Genomic DNA, 23,654 nt, shown 5'->3' with positions numbered 1-23,654 from the left:
CTAGCTGTGTGCCTACAGTGCTCATATACAGAAGTGCCCAGAGTGCGTGGTCGCACTACAGTCCAGCTCCTAAAGCCTGAAGTAATTATTTAATAATCAGATAAGATAAGATAAGATAAGATAAGATAAGATAAGATAAGATAAGATAATAAGATAAGATGCCTTAATTAATGTCAAATTACAACAGAAATAAACATTGAACACAACCTATGAATTAGGGCTGCACAATTAATCGTTAGAAAATTGCGATCTCAATCCATACTCATTTCGAAATGACAACGATTAAAAAAAAAAGAAAAAAAAGATGACGTATGTACCGGATTTTCTTCCGGGACATAAGCTGCATGAAAACAAGCGCCCACTCTTCAAACAACAAATGACTCAACAAATGACAAGGGCGGAGGCTTATACCACGTGATACAGAAGTCAGCTGGCAGGGAAAAAACAACGGAGAGCACGTGAGAGATAACGAAGCTGTAAAGGCCAAGAAAGTGACAGGAGAAAATCCGTCCCGGTCAACCACCCAAACATCAATAACGGGAACCTTATACAGCATGTCTGTGAAGGTTCTCAGTCTTCATCCGAGAAGCTTCTCGGATGAGAGGTGAAACGTCTTCAAGCAACTTAAAGAAGTCCGGACGCTTTTCTTTGCAAGCTCCTTTGACAACCTTATACAGCGCTTCCCCATACCTCTCGAATTTCCGCAGGCGCAAAGAAATTACGGAGGTTATCACTTATCACCTGACCGAAGATAACACTGTTCAAAACGAGGGATTTAGGAAAATGATCAACACCCTAGACCAGTGGTTCCCAAACTTTTTGCTGGGCCCCCTTTGTTTTACAAGAAAAATGTTCGCGCCCCCCCCCCTCCCGCGCGTGCACGCGCACAAACACATCCTCCAACCACACCCTTATTTTGCTCCATTTCGGTTTATTTCACACCTCAAACATTCAGTAAACAATTAAGCAAATACAAGTAATCTGCAATAAATTACAGGTAGTAATAAAATAAACTTATAATTCTTTTATGCTACATCCACACCTACATGAGTATTTTTGACAACTCAGCTGTTTCGTCCACGTAAACGGCGTTTCGAATCACCGAAAGCGGAGATTTTTTAAAACTCCTTTTTTGCGTTTACCTGTGGATGAGGAATACAGAGTTCGTTGCAACGTCAAAGGTTTGTGCCTTTTTCCACATCATGCTGTGCGCCACGTTATTGTTTACATGAGATGAATTGCAGAATGGCAGATAGAGACAGAATACCGTTTCTGTTAATCTGACTATCTTCAGTTTTTACAGGCTTACATACACACATGCAGTTACTGTCCCTCTATTTAGAAAGCCAGAGGCGTCACCTTGTGATTATTTTACCTGTAGTTGTTTTTTTTCCTGTGTAACAATTTTCAACATTGCTATCAATAAAAATGGTAAATGGCCTGTATTTGTATAGCGCTTTTCTAGTCCCTGGACCCCAAAGCGCTTTACACAACCTGTCATCCACCCATTCACACACACATTCACACACTGGTGATGGCAAGCTACATTGTAGCCACAGCTGCCCTGGGGCGCACTGACAGAGGCGAGGCTGCCGGACACTGGCGCCAACGGGTGAAGTGTCTTGCCCAAGGACACAACAACCGAGACTGTCCAAACCAGGGCTCAAACCGGCAACCTTCCGATTACAAGGTGAACTCCCAACTCTTGAGCCATGATCGCCCCTATACATTTTCAAAAAGTGTCTCTCTGTGCAAAATGGGTTCAAAAACATAAACAACTGTGGGATACTGTTGGTCCGTGATTTAGACAGGGGGAATTTTCTCCCCCTTTTCATACTGCGCCCCCCCCCCCCCCCTGCAATGGCTCTGCGCCCCCCCTAGGGGGCGGGCCCCACACTTTGGGAAGGTCTGCCCTAGACAAACGCTACACAGTGCCGTCCGGCAACTATTTAAAAAATGTTGCACTACCTGCTCTAAACACGGAGTGTCGAGCAACGGTGGGGATGGGATTATAAGCAGTACAACATTTTTTTATGTTCAGTTTCAACTGTTACGAAGTTGATGTGCAGTTAATAAGTGCAAGAAATATTTATGATTCTCATTTTATGCAAAATCATGCAGCCCTACTATGAATATAAACAAGCACAACAAGCATATAATTTAATATAGTAAAATGCAAAACATAATATGAAAAAAAAAAACTTAAAAACTAAAGAAAAGAAAGGGACACAGTGCTCTGTGCTCATCACAGCTGAACCAGCAATACTGGCTGGTTGCTACATTTTATATATGACTTTTAAAAGAGAATTTCCCTGGAAATATACATGTATGGCATGAACTACATGGCACTACTATCTCTATAAAATGTGGGTAAATTTAATTCAGTGTGTCAGGTATAATCTTTCCAGTTTTTCTCTTGCCTCTTATATTTTGTTCTATAAAACGATTTCAGGCAAACAATTGGTTAAAAATTGTGAAACATGATTAATTAATAATTCATTGTTAATCATAGGTAATATATATCAAGTTAGTTAAGTTTAAGTTCATGTAATAAATTGGTCATTGTCATGTACAAGTCCAATCCTTTTAAGGTTAAACTTTAATTTTTAATTTGTGATTTACAGTCTCTGATCTTAACCTCAGTGATTATAGGCCGATCTCCAACCTTCCTTGTATCTAAAAAATTCTTATAACAGCAGTCGTAAAACAGCTAACTGATAATGTGCAGAGGACTGCTTTTACTGAGTTTCACTGAGGTTTCAGAGCTCATCACAGCACAGAAACAGCTGTAGTGAAAGTTACAATTTATCTTCTCATGGCCTCTGACAGTGGACTCATCTCTGTGCTTGTCCTGCTAGACCTCAGTGCAGCGTTCGATACTGTTGACCATAACATTCTATTAAAGTGATTAGAGCACGCTGTGGGTATTACAGGTACTGCACTGCAGTGGTTTGAATCATATCCATCCAATAGAGTTTGTTCATGTAAATGGAGAGACTTCTTCACACACTAAGGTTAATTATGGGGTTCCACAGGGTTCCATGCAAGGACCAATTCTGATTATACATGTTTCCCTTAGGCAGTATCATTTGAAGGCATAGCATACATTTTCATTGCTATGCAGATAATACCCTGCTTTTATATCTACGAAGCCATTGGTGAACACACACCAATCAGTTAAACTGCAGAAATATCTTAAAGACATAAAGACCTGGATGACCTCTAATTTCCTGCTTGTAAATTCAAATATTGTACTCGGCCTTGAAAATTGTAGAAATACGGCATCTAATCACATGTGTACTCTGGATGGCATTACCTTGGCCTCCAGTAACACCGTGAGGAACCTTGCAGTCATTTTTGATATGTCCTTCAATGCACATATTAAACAAATATAGGACTGCTTTCTTCCATTCGCGCAACATCTCTAAAGTTTGAATTATCCTTTCTCAGAGTGATGCTGAAAAACTAGTTCATGCATTTATCACTTCTATCCTAGACTACTGTAATTCATTATTATCAGGCGGTCCTAAGATTCCTTTAAAAGCCTTCAGTTGATCCAAAATGCTACGTAAAGAACGAGCATATTTTGCCAATATTTTTTTCTCTAGCTCTCTTCATTGGCTCCCTGTTAAATCCAGAATCGAATCTAAACTCCCTTTCCTCACGTACAAGGTCTTGAATAATCAGGCCTCATATTAAATTAATGACCAAATAGTAACTCAATAGAGCTCTTCACTCTTAAACTGCTGGTTTACTGGTGTCTCCTAGGATATTTAAAGGTTGAATGGGAGGTAGCTTCTGTGGAACCTGTTTACAGTTTGGATTCAGGACACAGAGACAAGGGTAAACCAAGGCAGGCAGGTTGGTCTGAACTAGGAAGCAGGATTTCACAAATTTAGCACACTCCTGGGTTACCCCTAGATTTTCTGATGACTGTCTATAATTAGAAATCATCAAATGAATATGTAATTTAGCTTGACTCTTAAATGACCCTTAGAATCTGGACTCTTTTTACCCTAAGGAAAAAAATGCCACCTTCCAAAAACTGCAGTAAAATTATGGTAATTTTTTTTCCATTTTAAAAGACCCATAGTTTAAAGGCCAGTATGTTTACATAGCTCCACAGTCAATGATTGGTAACAGCATTGATTTATTTTTTCTTTAAAAAAACAAAAACAAACTGACACTCCTGATCCTAACGACAAAAAATGACAGGTTCCCGAAAACTGCTGCAAAAATACTGTGTAGTAATAATTTCTTCTACTTTAAATCATTATGTATTTTAAAGCTGCCAGCTCTTCGTCATAGTTGGTAGCATGGTGTGCAGGTATATATTGGATGCTTAGAATTTTGTGTTGCTTAACCATTTTAAGCTAATTTCAGGAACTGAGGGAGCAGTTATCCTCTGGCAAATGTGAGCTTTATTCATCCTGGGCAGCCAAAATAGCATGAAAATTTAAAAAAAAAAAAAAAAACCCTGAGTGGCACAAAATGTTCCCAGAATTATCTAAGGGTTAAATAAGTTTTCTTTCAGTTTCTCTGAGTTCAGTATTCGGTTAGTTTTGTGTCTGATAACTGTTAAGTTGAAGTAATTGTTTGTTGTTGTATAATTTGTTAGTGGTTGTTCCTCCTTGTGTCTTGTTTGATTGGTCAGCTTTTGGTTCTGTTGGTTGGAGTTATTTTTATGTTCCTGTTCCTGGGCCCTGTATTATGCATTGATGATTGTGTGACTTATTTATATTATTTATATTCATTCATAATTTATTATTTATTTTACTAAAACTCAATTCCTATGACATTCCTGGACAAACATAGACACACAAAAACATTTTCAACATACAGTTAGGTTTATAAGTTTTGGGGCAATGACACTTTTTTCTACATTTTATTGCTGTTGTATGCAACACCACTGTGGATTTTATTTCAAATAGGGCAGTAAAATGCAGACTTTCAGCTTTAATTAATAAGGTTTAACAAAAGTACTTCACTGACAGTTTAAAAATTACATCTGTTTTTATAAACAGGCCTCTGAGGCTTGAAAGGAATCGGACAGTTGACTGATAAGCAGCTTCATGGCCAGGTGAGACCAATTCCTTCATTATTTCATGACAAAATTAAAATCAACTCCAAATTAAAAAATGAAAAAAAAAATCCAGAGGTGATTCCAAGTGTTGAACTTGCGTCTGGCTGTTAACAGGAACTTTCAATACAAGGTTAAAAGAGATTTTGAATAAGTGGTTGGTTTGAAAAAACAAAATAAATATCAGAGAGATAGAAAAACCTTCAGAAGTGTCTAAATCTACAATATAGTTCATTTTAAAAAGAAATTGGCTACATTTGAAACACTAAAAGACCGAGAAGAGCACAGAAAACTTTGCCATAAAACATCTAAAAGACTCTGTCCAGAGTCTGCCAGCAATGCGATAATCTTTAAGTTAGTCACCCGATTTCAAGCCAACAGAGCATGGGAACACAGCATGTATTGTTGGGTTCTAGGTTTCACACTGTCATTGACAGCAATCATTATATTTAAAATTATGTGAAGGGAATTTTGTCCAGTTACTGCTGAAAATGGGAGACTAGTATGCAAAAAAATCTTTCATTAATAGTTAAAGCAATTCTTTTCCTAAGCTGTTTAAATAAAAGTGGAAAGTCAGCATTTCAAAGACGTATCGATTGTTTGCTTTATAATCCACAGTGATGGTATACACAGAGAAAATTACACAGAAAAGCCTCATTAACAGAATACTTATGGACCTTACTGTAGCTTTCACATGCATCTACATCCAGTCACAAACATGCACTCAAACGTACACTTACATATAGTTGTGAGTAATCCCGAGCACTTTTTTAACAACTCTTCACTAAGCTTCTGTCTAAAAAGAAGGGAAGTTCACCAACTTCTGCATTTGTCCATAGCAACTTGTGTAAGGCTCCATTTCAGTTTAAATCATCATGACCATAAGATACTGAGGCAGAGAAGGTGAATATGTGTTTTCTAATGAAATTCTGTGCACCAATATTTCCGGATCAAAGGTGTGTGGACCCAAATGACTTTGAGCTGAGAGTTTGCGAAGAACGAAGAATCAGCCTTAAATAGTTGTTCAAACTGCATTTGGTTGGTTTGCTTAAGAGAGAGGCAGGTGGGGCGATCCTTGCTTTCGGTTATAACCCCCGATCAGTTTTAATAATTACTCTTTTGGTGGCGAGCCAGTCCTACTTTATTTTCTTTTAAGTTCATATTTTGAGCATAAAACACCTTGATCAAGTAAGTATTATTAGGTAGTTAAGATCATAGCATTGGCAGCATAATATACATATAAAATAATACAATATACCCTTTGGTTTCGGCACAACTAAAAAATGTTTGCTCGGGTGTGCAATACTTTATTTGGTTGCATGATCAAACAAACATAAATCTGTCAGTCATGTTACCTTCAGTACAATAGTTATTCTTTTCCATTTCCAGGATATATGTAATTAAAAATCACATCAGATAAGGCTGCTGGATTCTATTACTGTACATATCAACTCCTTCAAAAAGTCAAACTTTATCATCTAAAGAATGTTTCACGGTTGGTTTTCATGTTAAAATTCAATCCATAACAAACTTTCCTTCGATATATTTGAGAAAATTAAAATTACATATCTTAGCTGAAAGCTGGAACATGAATTCCTAATCAGAGTAAAATGTAGCTTAATTCATAATAGTGTCCTTGCTGAGTTAGATAACATGAAAACGCTGCACAGCTTGCGCCTTGCAAATTTGCTTCAAGCTCTGAACCAAAACATTCACTCAGTAAAAGGCAGACAGTTTAAGAGATTTTAATGTGCTTTTTCATACAGTATATTGTATGCATATCCAGCATGGCATTTCTCATACATATAACTCTCTTATATCCAGGGTTTAAATGTAGAGCTGAGAGGATGATTAACAGTCAGTCTACCATAACATTACGTTTGCCATACAGCGATGGCACTGTTCGGCTGCCTCAGAGGCTTACTTTGTACTCGAAGGGCATAATACTGATTCCAGCTGTTTGTAACCAAGCCTCCAACTTCAGAAAGAAATGACACTAAGAAACAAATATCTAAAAACAATAAGTCTGCTGGGGTTGAGTACAATATTTACAGAAAACAAAAGAAAACAAAGAAAAACAGAACAAATACAAAGTTGGAAAAGACGTCAGTGAAATCAGCCACATCCTAATCATCCATAAGTCTGAATATACATGATTTAAATCCACAATTCACAGCTGTTTAGAGGCAAAAAAACTGTCCCCTGCTTTTTTTAACAGGATCAGTATGACTATCATTTCCATCATTATCATTTTACTCATCAGTGTCTCTTTTATTCTCTATTTAGTCTCGTTTACTTTATCCAAAGTAAGGGTGATCGCTTTGGAAGTTGTAGTCTGGACACACTTTCTGAACCAGCTTATAATCAATGCTGAAGAAAGAGATGAAGATGCAGATCACCTTGAAAGGTTTAGCACAAAGCCAAGCAGCGTGGGACTGGGTGTGCTCTGTGAAGCAGGTCTGAGACGGATCATACAGGCAGGGTTTGGATTTCTTGGATCTGTTGGTTTTCTCGTACTCGACCCGACAGTTTAAGGTCTTTGCCTCTTTTGGATCGATGGTGGACTGCTGTGTCTCCTGGATCTGGACGTCCTGCTGGGTGTGGGGGTGCAGATGATGCTGCTGAAGGACCTCAAACTCAACCACTTTGGTTGGTGGCACGATACTGACCGACACATTCCCCAGGCTGGAGGAGTTGTGGCGAAAATAAACAGTAAAAGTCCCATTGATGTGGTCCACAATCTTCCCTGTCACCAACAGGCTGAACTTCACGGTCTTGACATTGAAGTAGAAGTCCCCCCAGCCAAAGATTTTCTTGGTCTTCATGGCTGTCTTTAGTGCAGGTTTACGCTTGGAGCGGTAGCCTGTCTGATCCACTAGCAGGGACTGGTTCCGGGCCAGCTCATAAGGGCTATAGGAACTGTACGGGGGTGGCTTGGATTTCACCGGTATCTGATCGATCGGTGTGGAGAAGATGGTTTGGTACGGCGGCTTAACTACTCCTCCAACGGTGCCTCCGCCCATGCCGTATGGAAGAGTCTTCATCACCGCCCCCACTGGGCCCAGATCTGAGAAGTCCACTTGCCTCTCCAACCCTTGGACCTGCAGAAGAGACAAAGAACAATCAAATTTTACTGACAGTGTAACTGACAATGCTGCACTTTGCCTTTTCATGTCTTTTTCTACCAGACAGACCTTTCAAAAACACAACAGCATCCATCCATCCATCCATTTAACCCAGCTCCTACTACCATAGTTCCAAGTTTTTAGGAATTGTAATTCATTCTTACAAATGCTACTCACTCATATCTATATTTTCATGTCTCAAACTATAATGCCAAGCTCCGCATATACCGAGAATGTTTTGAGTTTTAAGTTAGATTTAGTTTTACTGCATGTTTGCCTAAAAACCAAAAACCTTTTAGCTATTCTTTGTCAAGAACAGCATCCTGTAAAATAGGACTCCATTCATATTAGATGAGTGCCAAACAGCTGATTGACTGAGAAACTGATCAAGTGTCAGGACCCCACTAAAAAATGTCAAATTGAAAGTGATTTGGAGGGGATTCAGTCTGGGAAGGATAAGTATTTACAGTCTTGGAGCAGTTATTGGATTTGGTGCATTTCTCAGAGGTATTTAATCTTAAATAGTGGCTGCCACATCACTCCTGTTCCCTGTGCTGGCTAAATGCTACAATATAGAACTCTAAGTATGGAACCAACGGCTTGCAACTAGTCCTCGGCTGACTTTGTATCTTCATTTTTAAAGAGGTAAAGACAGAGATCAGAGGTGCTACAGTTTATTCTTTGTTCTGTCAAATGAAAAGTAAATACACATAATGTGATATAATTCAAATGTGTCCAATTTCAATTTGCACTCGTTGTTAAAATTATAAATATTTCAAAGGTCACTCTTTGGTAGCATTCATGTTTACCTCCCACAAGTTTTCTTTTTCTACGAGCATCCTAGTTGTTAGATGTTGCTACGTTTCATGTCCTGAATTCAAGAGAAAAAATAGATCTATTTTTGTTAACACACTTTAATTTTGTTGTCAGTGTTGCCACAGAGAGCAAAACAACTCTACATGTAAGGTAATGGATGTGAGCCTTTGTTTGTGCAGACAGCTTTCTGCCTTTAATCCACAGCCTAGGTGGTTATTCACAGGACTGATTGACTAGAAATCTTGCTCTGCTCTCTTATATGTCTCATCAATCACATCACTGCCATGCTCCTATCCATATGCACATATGTACACACACACACACACACACACACACACACACACACACACACACACACACACACACACACACACACACACACACACACACACACACACACACACACACACACAGACTTTGAGCTTGAAGCTGTCATGAAGTGACAGTGCCAAGTATTACAACTATTCAGAGGGGTTACATGCGCTTCCCCTGAGGCTGCATTTGGATGGAGTTTAAAAAACTATTCTCCCAGTTGATAAACAACACCAACCCAAAAAACAGAGGTACAGGATCACATCTTTGTGTCTAGTTAGGTTGGGACATTTTCTGTCTTCCTTCATTCGTATCCAATGCAGTGGGACCAGCAGCTTTATGCCTGCCTCATCTTTCATCAACCTCCGACCTAAAAACAACTACATATTGCTGCAGATGCAAAACAATAGCACTTATATAGATTCTGATATATTCCATGCTTGAGGCTGTTGTGATTTGGTGATATATATATAATTGAATTAAACTGAAATGAATTTAATTAACATGCCCGCAGAGCTGATTTTTAAGTAGATTGATTGAAGAGCAAATAAACGGTAGTGTATCGACTGCTCCAGGATGAACTTATAAAAGAAGAAAGCTTTAGATGAATGACCAGTGACTGGGATAATGTCTAACTGCAGATTTTCAACAGACCCCAATTCCCTCTGGTGCACTGACAGCAGGCATGTGCAGAGGTCTTGCAATTTTAAGTCTGTGAATAGATGATGTGAGCTGACTTTGGCATTGACAGGTAGAAACAAGCTACAGTTGATGGCAGAAAAACATCAGAATATGTACAGCAACAAAGCCTGTGTACAGTGCATGCAATATGGGGACTTCCTGTGAATGCGCTGTCAGCAGTGCTGTCAGCTAACTCCATGTGTTGCCATCTGTCAGGCTAACACTCTGCTGGTGCAGTCCTAATCATTACTCAAGCTTGTGGCCCAGAGTTTAAACAAGCACAATCATCATAATCCAGAAACTTCAGCGGCAACATCTCACCATGAACCTCAACCTAACCTTCAGGGTCAGCTGTACGAAGTTTTAAAGTGATTTTATTCTGGGGGGGGGGGGGGGGGGGGGGGTCTGAGGCTGACATAAGTCCTTCTGAAGGGGGAAAAGCAACTGTACATAGTCAGCAACTTTAACAAGTGTCGATCGAGTGAAAAAGATGAGTACAGAGAAAGGCCCTCTTCTTCTGTGGCATGAAAATAATAAAATGCCAACACAAACCAATAAATAGATGGACTTTTTATTAGCATGAATATGAAATTTTTTGTGCTTGACAGTAAATCAATTTAAAGGGTGAGGATATGTTAGAATAAATATCAGATATTTTCTCTTGACATGAAATCCATAAGCTATAGACTTTTTGAAACAGCAGATGTTTGCTATAAGGTCATATCAGGCTGCCGCACTCAGTGAAAGATTTGAGAAATAAACCTTCATGCTTTTCTTCCTCCTCAGTGCCTATTCAGTTAAGTTACAATGAGTCAGAAGTAACTTTTAGAGCAATAGCCAGAGGGGCACTGCTGAAGTGATGAAGAGGTGCTGAAGCTAAAAGCACACAGGTGCGCACACACAACTAAAAAGTAGTCACTCTTTCAGCTTATGATTTCGATTTGAATGGAACTTAGAGTTGTAAGTGGTAGCCAACCCTGGGTAAATTATATAGTTTGTGATTTTTTCATTGACAAGACGTTTTTGCAAATGTTTCAGTGGACAGACCTTGAAAATCAGCTTTTCTTCTTTAACTTTTTTTTTTGTCGGGAACTCACAAAATAGTTGTCAGGTCATAAGTAACTCATAAGTGAGGCCAGAGAATGGCATTATTAGCCACCTGGCAATTTTAGAACTTTGTGGGTTGACCAGGTATCAGCAAATTATGGATTTCAATGTCAGAAAAGAAAGTGAAACTCCCACAAGAAGACAATAACCCCTAGCAGACTAGAAAATTCACCAAAAATACCTCAAGAAATGCAAGCTGAAGCTTTTGAAGTGGTCGTCAGCGTCAACTGACTTAAACATGATTGAAAATCTGTGGGAAGAACTCTGTGAAAGACAGAAAAGATATCTCTTGAAACCGAGAAGATGAAAACTCCTTAAATCAAGAACTGAATGACTCTAAGCCAGTTACATATGTGTGTGTGTATCTATCTATATCTATCTATTTATATATCTATAAGTTTTGTTAATCATTCTTTAACAATTCCTTGTTAAAGATTGCCAACAATTGCAACGACAACCACCACCCAATGTAAGGGTTATGCTACAGCATCCCTAAATTAACAGTATTCGTAATTACCGAAATACAACAGTAATGGTAAATCCACCACAATGCATGAGTTCTTTAATCCAAATTATATTTTTAATACTAGAATATAATTAGTGTGTTTAGCTTTGAATTTTCAAATGTACAGTTTTACAGAAAAAACAAAAAACCCCAGAAAAAAATAGTTATTGTTTGATTAAGATCCCAAATTACAGTCATTCACTTGGATTCCTGAACAGAAAAATTTGTTTTAGTGGTTGAATGTTATGCTTGATTAATTTCTGACTTCTCAGAGAAGTCCAGGGTGCCGACTCAAATTGAAGCACTGGAGCATATGACAGGTGGACTCGTAAATTTGTTAAGCACTGTATCTGATCAAATATAAGCTTGTATGCATGAAAAAGTGTGGCCATCTACTAAAGAGACTGACTGCCATCCCCACAGCCCCACAGCTGGCTAAAAATGAATCTAGGTGCAGCTAGCTGGGAGAACACAAAATTGTGGATGAGAGCTAGTTTTACGTTGTACTTTAAAAGAAACACATGCATCACTCGTCTACCAAAGTAGCTACATAACTCCGAGGTTGTATTTCTTATTCTCACGTTATATCTGAGCCACTGTTGTCAAGAAAAAACAACTCCATTAACACACACAGTCAGACTTGGGGACTTTTACAGCTTTCCAGCAAACTTAACATGACTCAAAAGGAACATTTCCGTATAAACCTGACTCAGGGGTTGGTGTGAGTCCCCTCTTTTTCAGAGGGAAGCTTTTACACGCTTCAACATGGCATTAGTGTTTCCTCCAATTACGGATGGGACTCCTGTTTGGTTGTATGCTGCAGGAAATCACAGCAGAGCACAGCATAAGTATTGTGGTGAGCTTATACATATGTATGATCCAGACAACTCAATAACAGCACAATCACAGAAAGAACAATCAGATTACAGCGCTCGGGAGATAAAGGGAGATAGTGAAGAAAATGTTATTAGTGGAGAAGTGAGATGAGGAGAGGAGAGAGTAAGAAGATCTTGTACATTTTCTAGGAATAGGGAACATTAATCATCTTTAAATTTCATTTGGAGGTTCATATGAGCAAAAAGCAACCCTTAGTTGCTGCGTAGATGGAAGGCCTCCAACCTACCTTAAAGTCCATACAAGAATGAAATGTAGGAATTTGTTCAATGAGGAGATTATCAATGCGGCTGAGACAAAACTGACAGACAAAGCGATGAGACACATCTACAGGCAGGTAGAGAAGGCTGTAGTGAGGGAAAGAAAGACTATGTGATGAGAGGCTTCACACTACCCTATTAAATAAGGTCAGATGAGCTCTACAATTGACTGCTTAAACCTGTTATATTACATGTCACCACAATTAAGATCTCTTTTCATCATTAGGGAAGCTTTAGATCAATGCCAGCACTTCTCCCTCTGCTCCCTCTTTCTTTTGCACTCTCTGTCTATCGGTTATCTGATCTTCTGTCTGCAGTTTGCTCACTCTCACATTCATCCATAACTTCCACACCTTCCTGATAGCAAGAGTATTCAGAGGAAATGAACCATGCTCCCCGGCTCCTCAGCCCACACCCGACTCCCTCTCCTGCCTCACGCTCTCCCATTCTTCCCCCGAGGACAGATGTGAAGATGAGAGCTGCTTGTCTCTGAGCTCTCTCCCAGGCTTGTTCCTTTGTTTAATTGGAGTTTTATTGGTGACAATCAATTCATTTCTATCTGCGCTCCAGGCTGCATTGATCTGCTGTCACACAGGAGAGTCAAATGTACAGTTCCCCTCCCACAGCACTACAAACCACAGGCTCTGATGCCAGCTACTGATTGTTTTTTCTTAACTTTCTGTTTCAAGTGCCTTTGCGATTAAAAGTAGTTATCTCATTTTTCTTCAAGAAGACTTGGAAAAGCTGCAAAATGTTAACTGAGGACAATAAGATGTAAAGCTGAATGCAGATCTTTTTTTTTTTTTTTAACTTTGAAGTTCCTATTTATCCTAAATGCACCTTCACCATTTCTGAAAAAGGCAAATGCCATCAATCTGTGCTTGTGGAAAGCGAAGGATCTTGCAGTAAAAAAGTTCTCTTTTTGTAGTTTCGAACTTCAAAGATGAAATTTGTAGACATTTCTGTTCATCCACCACTGCATTCTGAAATATGCCGGAAAACCCTGAAAGGGTAAGGCCTTTCATTTCTCAGATGACCCTGACATCTTTGAAACAGTTCAAGCAAAAGGAAATCTGAGTGTCAGAGTCATGTTTAGGAAAATCTCGACAGATTATAAGCTGTTACATTAGTTTGGTTCGCTTCATCATAGCTGATGTATGAACACCTTCATCTGAAGAAGGCTGTGCCTTTAAAATGAAGGGCGGTATTTGAACTGTCCCGTTTTACTGTGCTAATGCATGCATTTAACAGTAACAAGTCCAAAGTGATCAGAGCATGCATTCTCCCAGCACCCCTGCCATTTTGTTTTCCTCCTCGCTGCGTTGCAAAGCGAGGTGAGAAAATAGCTCAGAGGTTGCAGTACTTAACAAAACAGTCGTATCGCCGCTCTCATAACTCTGAATCAGCCGAACCAAACACAGTGATGGATGGTGACAGTATCTTAGCACAAATTCTTTAGGAAGTCAAGACACACCTGAACACACAGCACAACTAAATGGAAGATGATGTGTGTGTTCTCAGCTGATACATCTGTACAATAATGACAAAAGCAGTTTAAATACTGGAGAAGAGTTTTGTACTCAGTTGATGTGATTTAATAATATTTATTTTTTAATATAGGCAACCTAAGAAATACACCTGCCTGATGCATGTATGGTGTTATTTCATACAGCTGTGCATATAAAAAGGCAGATTCACAAGCGTTTGTGCTTGTGTGATTTAATGATTACTTTAAGGTGCTTTCTTCACATAAAGAGTTATTCTTTGATTAAATTTGAAAGTTTTTGTGACTGATGGAGTAATTAAATGTCACTGACAAAACATAGGATATAACAAACTGATTTTGGACATTACTGACTTAAGGCTGACTGGATCCTTCCCTTCAACTATGCCTCCTCAGAATTATCCAGTTACTGTGATGTTTTTTTAGTGATAGATAATAATCAAAAAAACACAAATCAAAAACTGATGTGGAAAAATCCCCTCAAGGGATGTCACAATATACTGATAGTTTATGATGTTTTTGAGTGAAATGTTCTGAGCACATATGATAACATCACACATTGCAGTGTTGTGCTTTTGTCATGCATCTGAATATTTATGAATATGAACTCAGACGTTTAATTGATTTAAAAAAAAAAAAGTAAAAAAGGTTACACATGAATTCGAGTAATAACATTATTACAACTTTTTCGGATAAAAAAAATCACAAAAATGTGATGAATTCTTTTGTGCAGGTCAACTTATGTAACTGCATCTTTTCGTCCTTATTCACAGCTTGTGTTATTTTTCAGGTCATATTTGTAGCATTATTATGCCTTATTTTATAAACCAGTCTGTGGTGCAGTGTTAGATGTTGCTGCTTCTAGTAAAAGGAGCAAGATGTGGAGTCTGGGGCATTTACAGTGCGTTGAAATGACATAAAAGATGCCTGCCGGAAGACAGGAATTATAATTTGCATCTGTTATGAATATGATGCTTAGAAATATAAGATGTGGATAAAAAGAAACATCTCTGAGAACGGATGGAAGTTTGATGACAGAGTAGTAATTGAGCTACGTGTAGACTGAGAATAAAATAAAGCTGAACTGAACATATCCGATGGTGGTAGTGTGGTACTGTAGCTCAGACGTGCTCAGTTTTTAACAGCAGTCACGCTGCACTGTTTTAACAATAATCATACTACAAAAAAAGAAACTTTTTAACTTTTAGCCTCCCACTCCCTGCCCCCCCCCCTCCAAAAAAATGAGAGAGCTGAAAATGACATTTAATTACAAAAAGCAAAATAAAGCCAGGAGGAAAAAAGATAAACCAGTAGGGGAAAAATGGAGCAAGAGACTGTTGAGAGAGAGAGACAGAGAGGAAGAGGGGGGAAGAAGAGGGGGAAAAAAGCAGTAAAAGCGATTTTGCAGTCCACTGGTGTCGTTGGATTATCATGAAAATGAAAGCTACTGAGTCAGGGAGTATCAGGGAGCAAGGAAATGGAGCTGAGACAGATAACACAGCAAGGGAGAAAAAGAAAAAGAATAAGAGAATGAGTGTAGAGAAAGCAGAGAGGTCTGTAAGACAATATGAGGCGAAAGTGCAAAGAGAGAAAAGGTAAAAAGACAATATATATACGACACAGAGTGAGATTATGAGTGCAATAAGACAAAAATGAGAAACACTTCACCCCATAGAGAATAATCAGAGGTTTCTTGAGAAGTAATATCTGTAATATTGTTTCAAGAAGACCAGCTCAGTTCTGAAAAAAATCACTTGAAGAAGAAATAAAGTATTTTTCCATATTTCAGACTAAATTTAATAAGCATTTTAGTTCATCATCAGCTTTAAAGAATCTGTATTTTTTAGTGTGTAGAAAATAAGGTAAATAAAAACAAGGTTTAGTTTCAAGGAAGAAAGAAAGAGATGCTACTCTACCATTTGATGTCTATATTAGAGGATTTATGAGGGTATTGAATGCTGGCTTAAGTGTAATATGCCGACAATATTGCAAAATATTGCAGATGTGCTAAAATTAGACTAAGGGGGAAATGTAGAAAACTACAATGTCTCACAGTTATGGGAATTTCAGGTTTGTTTTATTGTCTTGGCACAACAAGGCAACTTTAGAACTTCCAACTGTTGTATATTGAGACATATTTTTACACAATTAATTAACATTTTAATTTAACCAAGTCAGCCAGCGTGAGTGGGAGTTCAATTGCTTGAAAAACTGGCCAGTCATTTTTTTTTTCACCAAGCAAGCAGAAGATCTACAACAAAAACCCAGCGGTGAAAGAAAGGTCATTAGAGGTCAGGCAGCTTGTTAGACAACACATCCATGTGTCTGCATGTACTTTTCTTTACAAAAAAAAGCATAAAAACAAACAGAGAAAATAAAAAAATATAAACAGAACATCAAATATCTTGCAGTGGACCCATCATGTACAAATATGTGCATGTATTCAAGCAAATGAAACATTATTTGGAAAGAAATTGCTGTATTTTTTGTTTTTGAAGACTGAGATTACAAGGCCAAACATATTCTCATATTTTTGCAGTAAATAAGAGGCTCCATTTGGCTTACGATCCTTTTGACTATTACTCGTTCAATACAGTTAAACATTACACCTGCAACAGCAAAGCCTCACCTGAAGCTTCTTTATTTGCATCATAATCTAAATCCACCTGTCACTCTTATCTGTGTATTCCAAAGATAAATATTGCTGTCCAGTGATTTATAAATTCAGCAAGGCCGGCTACAACGACAAACTGAAATAATTATGTTCTTCTTACATTTGGAACGACATACCTCTTGTTATAGCACATGGGACTAAAAATAGCCTTTGCAACCACAGAGATTACCACATTAAATAAACAACGTTGCTCTTGTTAACACAGTCTTTTGCAAAACGCATTATGGTACTATATTAAATCAGGAGACTCCACAGTGACTGGCTAAGTATCAGCCACTGCCAAATAAACATACAATGCTAAGAAAACACTGGGCATCGCTGCCAGCATTGTATGTAAGTGCTTTCATTCAAGTATGTTTAAGCAGTGCTGCTACAGCCAAATCGGTTTTAGTTGTTTTTCAGTTGCATTTAATCTTCATCACGTAACTACTCCCACAGGAAACAGAATCTATGTGCTGCTGTAGACCTCCAGAAAACATTTGTTTTATTTATTACCCCCGCCAAGGAGGTTATGTTTTTGGTAGCGTTTGTGTGCGTTCCTGCGTGCCTGTCAATCTGTCTGTAAACACAATAGCTCAAAAAGTTTTGAATGAATTCTGATAAAACTTTGTAGGGGTGTAGAGTTGCGTTAACAATCTACCAAAATTTGACTTACATCCTCCAAGGTCTTAAAGGTCAACTTAATGATTTAGAATAATCCTTTAATTGTGCCACAAGGGGAAATTTGGGTGTACAAGCAGCAAGAAAGACACGTATACAAACAAACAGTACACAAGACACACAACAGAAACCTACGCAATTTTTACATATTTACATCAAGGACAATTATTGGTTGAAAACAAAAAGTCTTACAACTTAGAATCATGATTGTTTCAAGTGTAGTGTGTATTGTCAGGATATAGAAAGTAGATTTCACATAACAGCAAATATGACCTCTGACCTCTCCTTCAAGGTCGATAGATTGACCTGAAGGTCAAAGTGATAATAATGCTATATAGAACTATTTAAAACTATGTATGGGATCCTAAATAATACGTTACTTTGTCCTGCTCGCCTCTTCTTTAAGGTCGAATAAGGTCAAACTTTCATAAAATGTCTTTCATCCTTAAAACTATGTTTAAAATTCTACTGCCTTTGTTTGTCTTGGCAACATTTAGGAAATGATTTAGGTACATTCAGGCATATAGCAATTCTAAATGTCCCATTATAGTTTGCATCCAAATATCATGTTACATTTGACCTCTGCTCTCACTTTTACATTTTACACCTGCCTCTCTTTTAAGTTAACCCAAAAAATGCATTCTTTTTTACCACACTATAAACTTCTTAAAGTACATTTAAAAAGAAGAAAGAAAACAAATTGAATCTGTACAAAATATGATACTGCTCCCTTAAGCGTAAACACTGCCCAGAGAGTGAGTTGCCTTGGCAGAGCTTTGTGCTCTCTCTGTGGTTAGTTAAGATTAGCTAATACAACTATAATATTAAAAGTTTTGTGGATACGTAAATTACTTTCAAGTGCTCAGAAACTCAGAAAATCATCCACATATATAATTACAAACATGAAAAACTAAAAAGTAACCAGGGGTCTGTAAAGGAGGAGTTAGGAAAATGAAAGTTAAAAGTTTGAAAAACTCAGAGGAAAGAAATAACAAAATTCAAGATCTTTTGTCTGATATATCCACTAACCTTACACCTCAGAAAGGTCAGGAACTTTCCTGAACAAAAGATAACTAATTGTACTTTTCTTAACTTCACTATATGCCGAAACCACGTCAACCTTGTCTCTCTAACTTATTTTCCAAAACGTGTGACCTGAGCTGTCCTGCTGATGCACTCATTTTTAATCCTGTTCCTCCTGGGCAATCCCAGTGAAGACCTTTACATCTTCAACTCTGCCACCTTCAACTCGACCTGCTGTGCAAGCAGCAGAAACATTTCAAAAACGTTTGCTTAACTTATCATTTTTATCTTACATCCAAGTAGCAACAGTTTAAGATGAATGCTGTGTCTCAAGTCCACACTTAGTACTTTTTGAGTGCACAAAAAGGGAAAAACCTGCGGCTAAATGAAGCTCATTGGATGGTGTACTCATAATGGTAAAAACAAACAAAAAAACTGCCATTTCTTACCATCTATGGTTGTCATCTTGGCTACAGAGAGGAAGCAGAGAGGCCACCAAACAATTTCCAGACAGTAAGAGAAGAATTCACTCTTGATTCCTATGATAGCTAGCATGCTATCTGACAGTGGCAGTTAGCATAAAGCACACATGCTACATACAGAATGTTGTAGCACTGTTTTTTTAAACTTTTTCTTTTTTAATCTTATGTGTTAAAATAGTCATCATCACCGCAGAAGGACTTAGCACGGTGTGGTCCGAGGATTGACAAGTCAGAGCAACGCTCACGGTCAAATCTCTATTTCATCTTGCTGTGTTCAATTTTTGGCAGCACGAACATGTCAAAAAGCATTTAGCGCACTATGGGAAACGTCCAAATAGAGAGACTAGCAAGTTCAAACAACTACCAAATCTTTTTAAGAAAAGACTAAAAAGATTTGGTGAAATTTTACTCTAACTTGAAGGGATTTGAAAGCATTACAGCTGTATTATTATTTATTATTAATAAAATTAATTTGATTTGCTTCAAAGGGCAGTTTATATGTTTTAATGTGCAGTTTTCCTTTTATTAACAGAAGAAGTAGAAATTAAAAATATTGGAAGTATTGAACAAAAAGAAATATCAGCTGTGGTTACTTCTTTCTACACAGTCTGTTGGACAATGATGACGAATTTTAGTGAGGTTAAGGTCACTCATTGTGTTTAAACCTTCCTTGGTCAATGCATAAGAATCGTTACAAAACAACTAAAATATAGATTAGTTAGAAAAGACCTAAGACAGCAAAAACAAACTTTACTGGACAAAGATAACTAATTGTGATTTCTTAAAATCTTTCCTTTTTGCAATTTACCACAAGCTTACAATACCTTTAAAACTAACTTACAAAACAGGATGCTGAAAACACTGCTAATGTCCCATTTGTTGCATTCAGTATATTTACAGTATTGCTCTACGAAGTTTACCAAAAGTTAAAATGCAGGAAGATGACACGAAACACAATTTATCTATGAAGCCATTAGAAAACTTCCCACTGAAGGGCCAGACTTCAGGAGTCGTATTTGTCCACTTTTGTTCCCTCTATCTTACTGATCACATCAGATCAACATGCTGAAGTGTTTTTGTCTGGCTTGCTGGGTGGGCACACTCCCTTCATGTCTCCACTGATGCAACCGCACCACCTGATCAATCACCCAAAGCAGGTCTTTGGGGACACATCTTAAAGGAAGGGGGGGGGGGGGACAGAAGAGCATGGTGTCATCAGCAGAGAAGGGGTGCCTTGTTTGCATGCAAGATGCTGGGTAATGCATCAAAAGATGACAGCTTCCCCATTCTTCCTTAAATAAGAATGGTGAGACTCTTGCTGGCTGTGGTTTAACTTTAATCATTCATCTAAATAACTGTTGCAGAAGTCTGCTGCAGGAGGGGCTGCATCGCCAAGCAGGCTGCCATGGGCGTGGAGAATATGAGAACTGACGTTGTACTCCTGGATTTCTCATTTGTAAATGTGTAAACATATATTTGACTCAGATTGGAAAAGCACTAAAGTTCCCCCCCACCCACGCTCCTCCCCTCCCTTGCAGATTTATGTATTGGAAGAGTTTGAAATTCATCGAGATTAGGTTCGGAGGAGGGCTCTGTCGCAACGAGCGACATGTTGAGCAGCTAAGTGACAGTGATTGATGCCCTCTGTGTTTCACAACTTATCAAGCGCATATACACACACTCTCTGCAAACAGATAAACAGCAAAAACACCGGAGATAAATAAAGAATCAAACGAACACAGGGGACTGGCAAAGAAAAAAAAAAAACAACTTATCTGCATAATGAATAGACGAGATGGAGGAAAACAGAGAGAAGAGCGGCAGAGATTCCCAGCGGGTGAAACTGAGCTTGGGAGATGTCAGTTGGGAAGAGGTACAGGGACACATGGGCTTGTGACGACTCCGACAAGTCACCCAGGCGGCAAAATAAAGCCCGGCTTCCTCAGATTTGTTTCCAATGCTCATCAGTAGGAGAGCTGGATGACGGATGGACTGGCACTGGGCGCAACGCGAGCGTGTCAAAGTTACTCACCATAATAAAGACCTGCTCTTTTTCCTTTCCATTCGCCTTCCCTTTTTTTCTCCCCTCAATCCCTTTGCAGTCCTGCTGCCTACAACCAATTTCATTTCATTTTAAGCTGCCTTCATTTGTGTCTTATGCTTGTTCTATGTGCTTTTCCACTAATTTGCAGCATTTAGGGTATTGAAGTTGGTACATTCGCATGGTTGCTAATAAATATAATGCCACAATCATTTCCTCCCTTCTTTTGTTCTTATTCTTTTTTATCCATTACCTTCTACCTGCTTCCTTTCTTTCATTTATACCTGGATGGATCTTAATTTCTGTTATGCCATCTTTCTGCTAGCTACAGTTTCATTTTTTGGTTGTTTTTCTATCTGAAAAAAATTCCTTTGTTACCTCAATATTTAAAAAAAATCATAAAATTAAAATTTCTTTAGCATATGTCTCTAGTTTTGATTTGATTCTTTAGTTTCTAGTTTTTTCTTTAGTTCCTTTAGTCATTTTATCTTTGATTCAAACCTTGTTCATGTCACCGTTTGCCTTGTTTTACCACCAGCCCACAGTCCTCTCATATTCCTTGATTTCTTTTTTTCCTTATCCTTACACTGCTGCTTTCCTTCTTTGACAGTTCATCATTTACATCCATCTATCCATGATGAGATTATGAAAGTCTTCTGGTACTGTACTTTATTTTTCCTTTTTTTTCCACTTCTATCCTTAATCACACCCTCTATCTTTTCATCCAATCACTCATCATTAAGCTCATGATCAGATCTGTGAATTATCCTTAATTTCCTTAAGCTCTCGCCTTTTTTCCATCCATTCATTCCTCCTAAAGTTCCTCATTCCATTCTCCATAACTGCTTTTTTCCCAATACATTTCCACTTATCATCGACTACACATGAACACAATCCTTGCTCAGTTCCATCTTTCCATCCTGCTCCTTTTCTTTTTCTCATCCCTCGATTTGAACATTACCTTTTGACTCAAAATGGTGATCAATGAATGTACTGCTAAAGATCACTCAACCTGAAGTATATTTAAAGTATTGAATAAAACAAACGTATTACAAAATATGATGGAAATTCTTTCTGTGATTTGAACAATGTTAAATTACAGCACGGATTCATAATCATAAAATCATGCTCACCATGACGATTTCTACGGATTCTGTTACAAAATGACAGCAACAGAAGGAGCTGCTGATAAAAAAATACTTCATGTTAAAAAAGGAGCTACAGTCCTTTTCAAACATTGTGCATAAGTGCAAATAACTACTACAGGATTTTGAGCGATAAAAATAAATAAATCAAATAAACAAAACAAAAGTTTATCGAACAGACCATTTTACTCAGCTGGAATAGATTTGCAAGTCAAACAAGTACCAAAGCAGTTTGTTAAATGAACAAAACTGAATCAACCAAGCAAAGATGATGGTTTACACAACATGGAAGATCTGATTCAGATACCATTTGGTCATGTTTATTTTTTAACAAAAAAAAAAAGTTAAATAAATATGGCAGTCTCTTAATTAACAACAAGGTAAATTTCACAATATTCCAATTTCTTTAATTTTTTTTTTACCTTGATCTCTTTTCCTTTTATTCCAGCACCTCCTGCTTTCCGACATCTACACCCCATGGCGAGAACACAGCTAACTATTGATCTATTGATCCATTTAACTTAATTACTTCCACTCTTTCTCCATAAATCTGTCCTTTCTTCTCTCCTATGTTTCCTCACACTTCGATTCTTTTATCCTCTATTCTTTCACACTTCTGAGACCCATTTCGGAACTGCTGGCAAAAGGGAATACTAATACATATCTGGACGTTCCCTGGTGTGAAGGATGCTCTCCATGCATTTGGGACCTAAGCTGAGTGGGGACGAGTGGGGCCAAAGCTCAGACCTGTGGGGGGATACATGGCTCTCGCGCTTGGGGCAGACTCTCTTCACCAAGGGTGATGGCAGACTTAATTGGAGAGAAAACAGTGGGAGGTGCCAGTGAATAAAACTCCTCAGAAACGCTGAGGTTCAAGTGAGGTTCACTTGAAGGTTAAGCACACACACACACACACACACACACACACACACACACACACACACACACACACACACACACACACACACACACACACACACCTGCGTCAGAGCATGAAGTGACAAGGATCCTGTAGCATTATTAGCACAAAGAGTGCAAAGGTATGAAATATATCAAATATGATTGTGAATATAAAGAACTAAAAAAACTCCCATATCAGAAAAGATAATTAAACATACGATCCAGCACATCCTTATACTATCACACAATGTATAGGAGTTTTCTCCTTAGTTGCCTTTTAGATGCCTTTGCCAGTGTATAAATCACCCAGCTTCAAGGACGTAGCATTGGGACCCCTAACTGGGATCTTTCACATCTACCATCTGGATGCAGAAAACCAGAGTGCTGACCAGCGGCCCTGCTCTCATTCTGTTCCTCAGGAAGAGATGGGGGGTGGGTGTACACT

At 38.2% G+C, this 23,654-nt stretch overlaps 1 protein-coding gene across 2 annotated transcripts in view; it reads right to left on the bottom strand.

Annotated features, from left to right (window-relative positions):
• Positions 1-6,809: 6,809 nt before the first annotated feature.
• nxph4 (neurexophilin 4) overlaps positions 6,810-23,654 on the bottom strand; it is a 53,477-nt gene continuing 36,632 nt past the window's right edge. Inside the window, exons 1-2 of one of the 2 annotated variants that reach the window (XM_026166812.1) lie at positions 19,091-19,205; positions 6,810-8,181 (exon numbers count right to left, since the gene is read on the bottom strand). In XM_026166812.1, the coding sequence (XP_026022597.1) occupies positions 7,378-8,181; positions 19,091-19,093 (807 nt within the window). In that variant the 5' untranslated portion in view covers positions 19,094-19,205 and the 3' untranslated portion in view covers positions 6,810-7,377. Of the gene's footprint in view, positions 8,182-19,090; positions 19,206-23,654 lie in introns of those variants that run through there. The other variant, XM_026166811.1, reaches the window with a different exon arrangement.

This window comes from Astatotilapia calliptera, chromosome 5 (assembly GCF_900246225.1).
Source record: "Astatotilapia calliptera chromosome 5, fAstCal1.2, whole genome shotgun sequence".
NCBI lineage: Eukaryota > Metazoa > Chordata > Actinopteri > Cichliformes > Cichlidae > Astatotilapia > Astatotilapia calliptera.
This window is presented reverse-complemented; position numbering and strand designations above follow the sequence as displayed.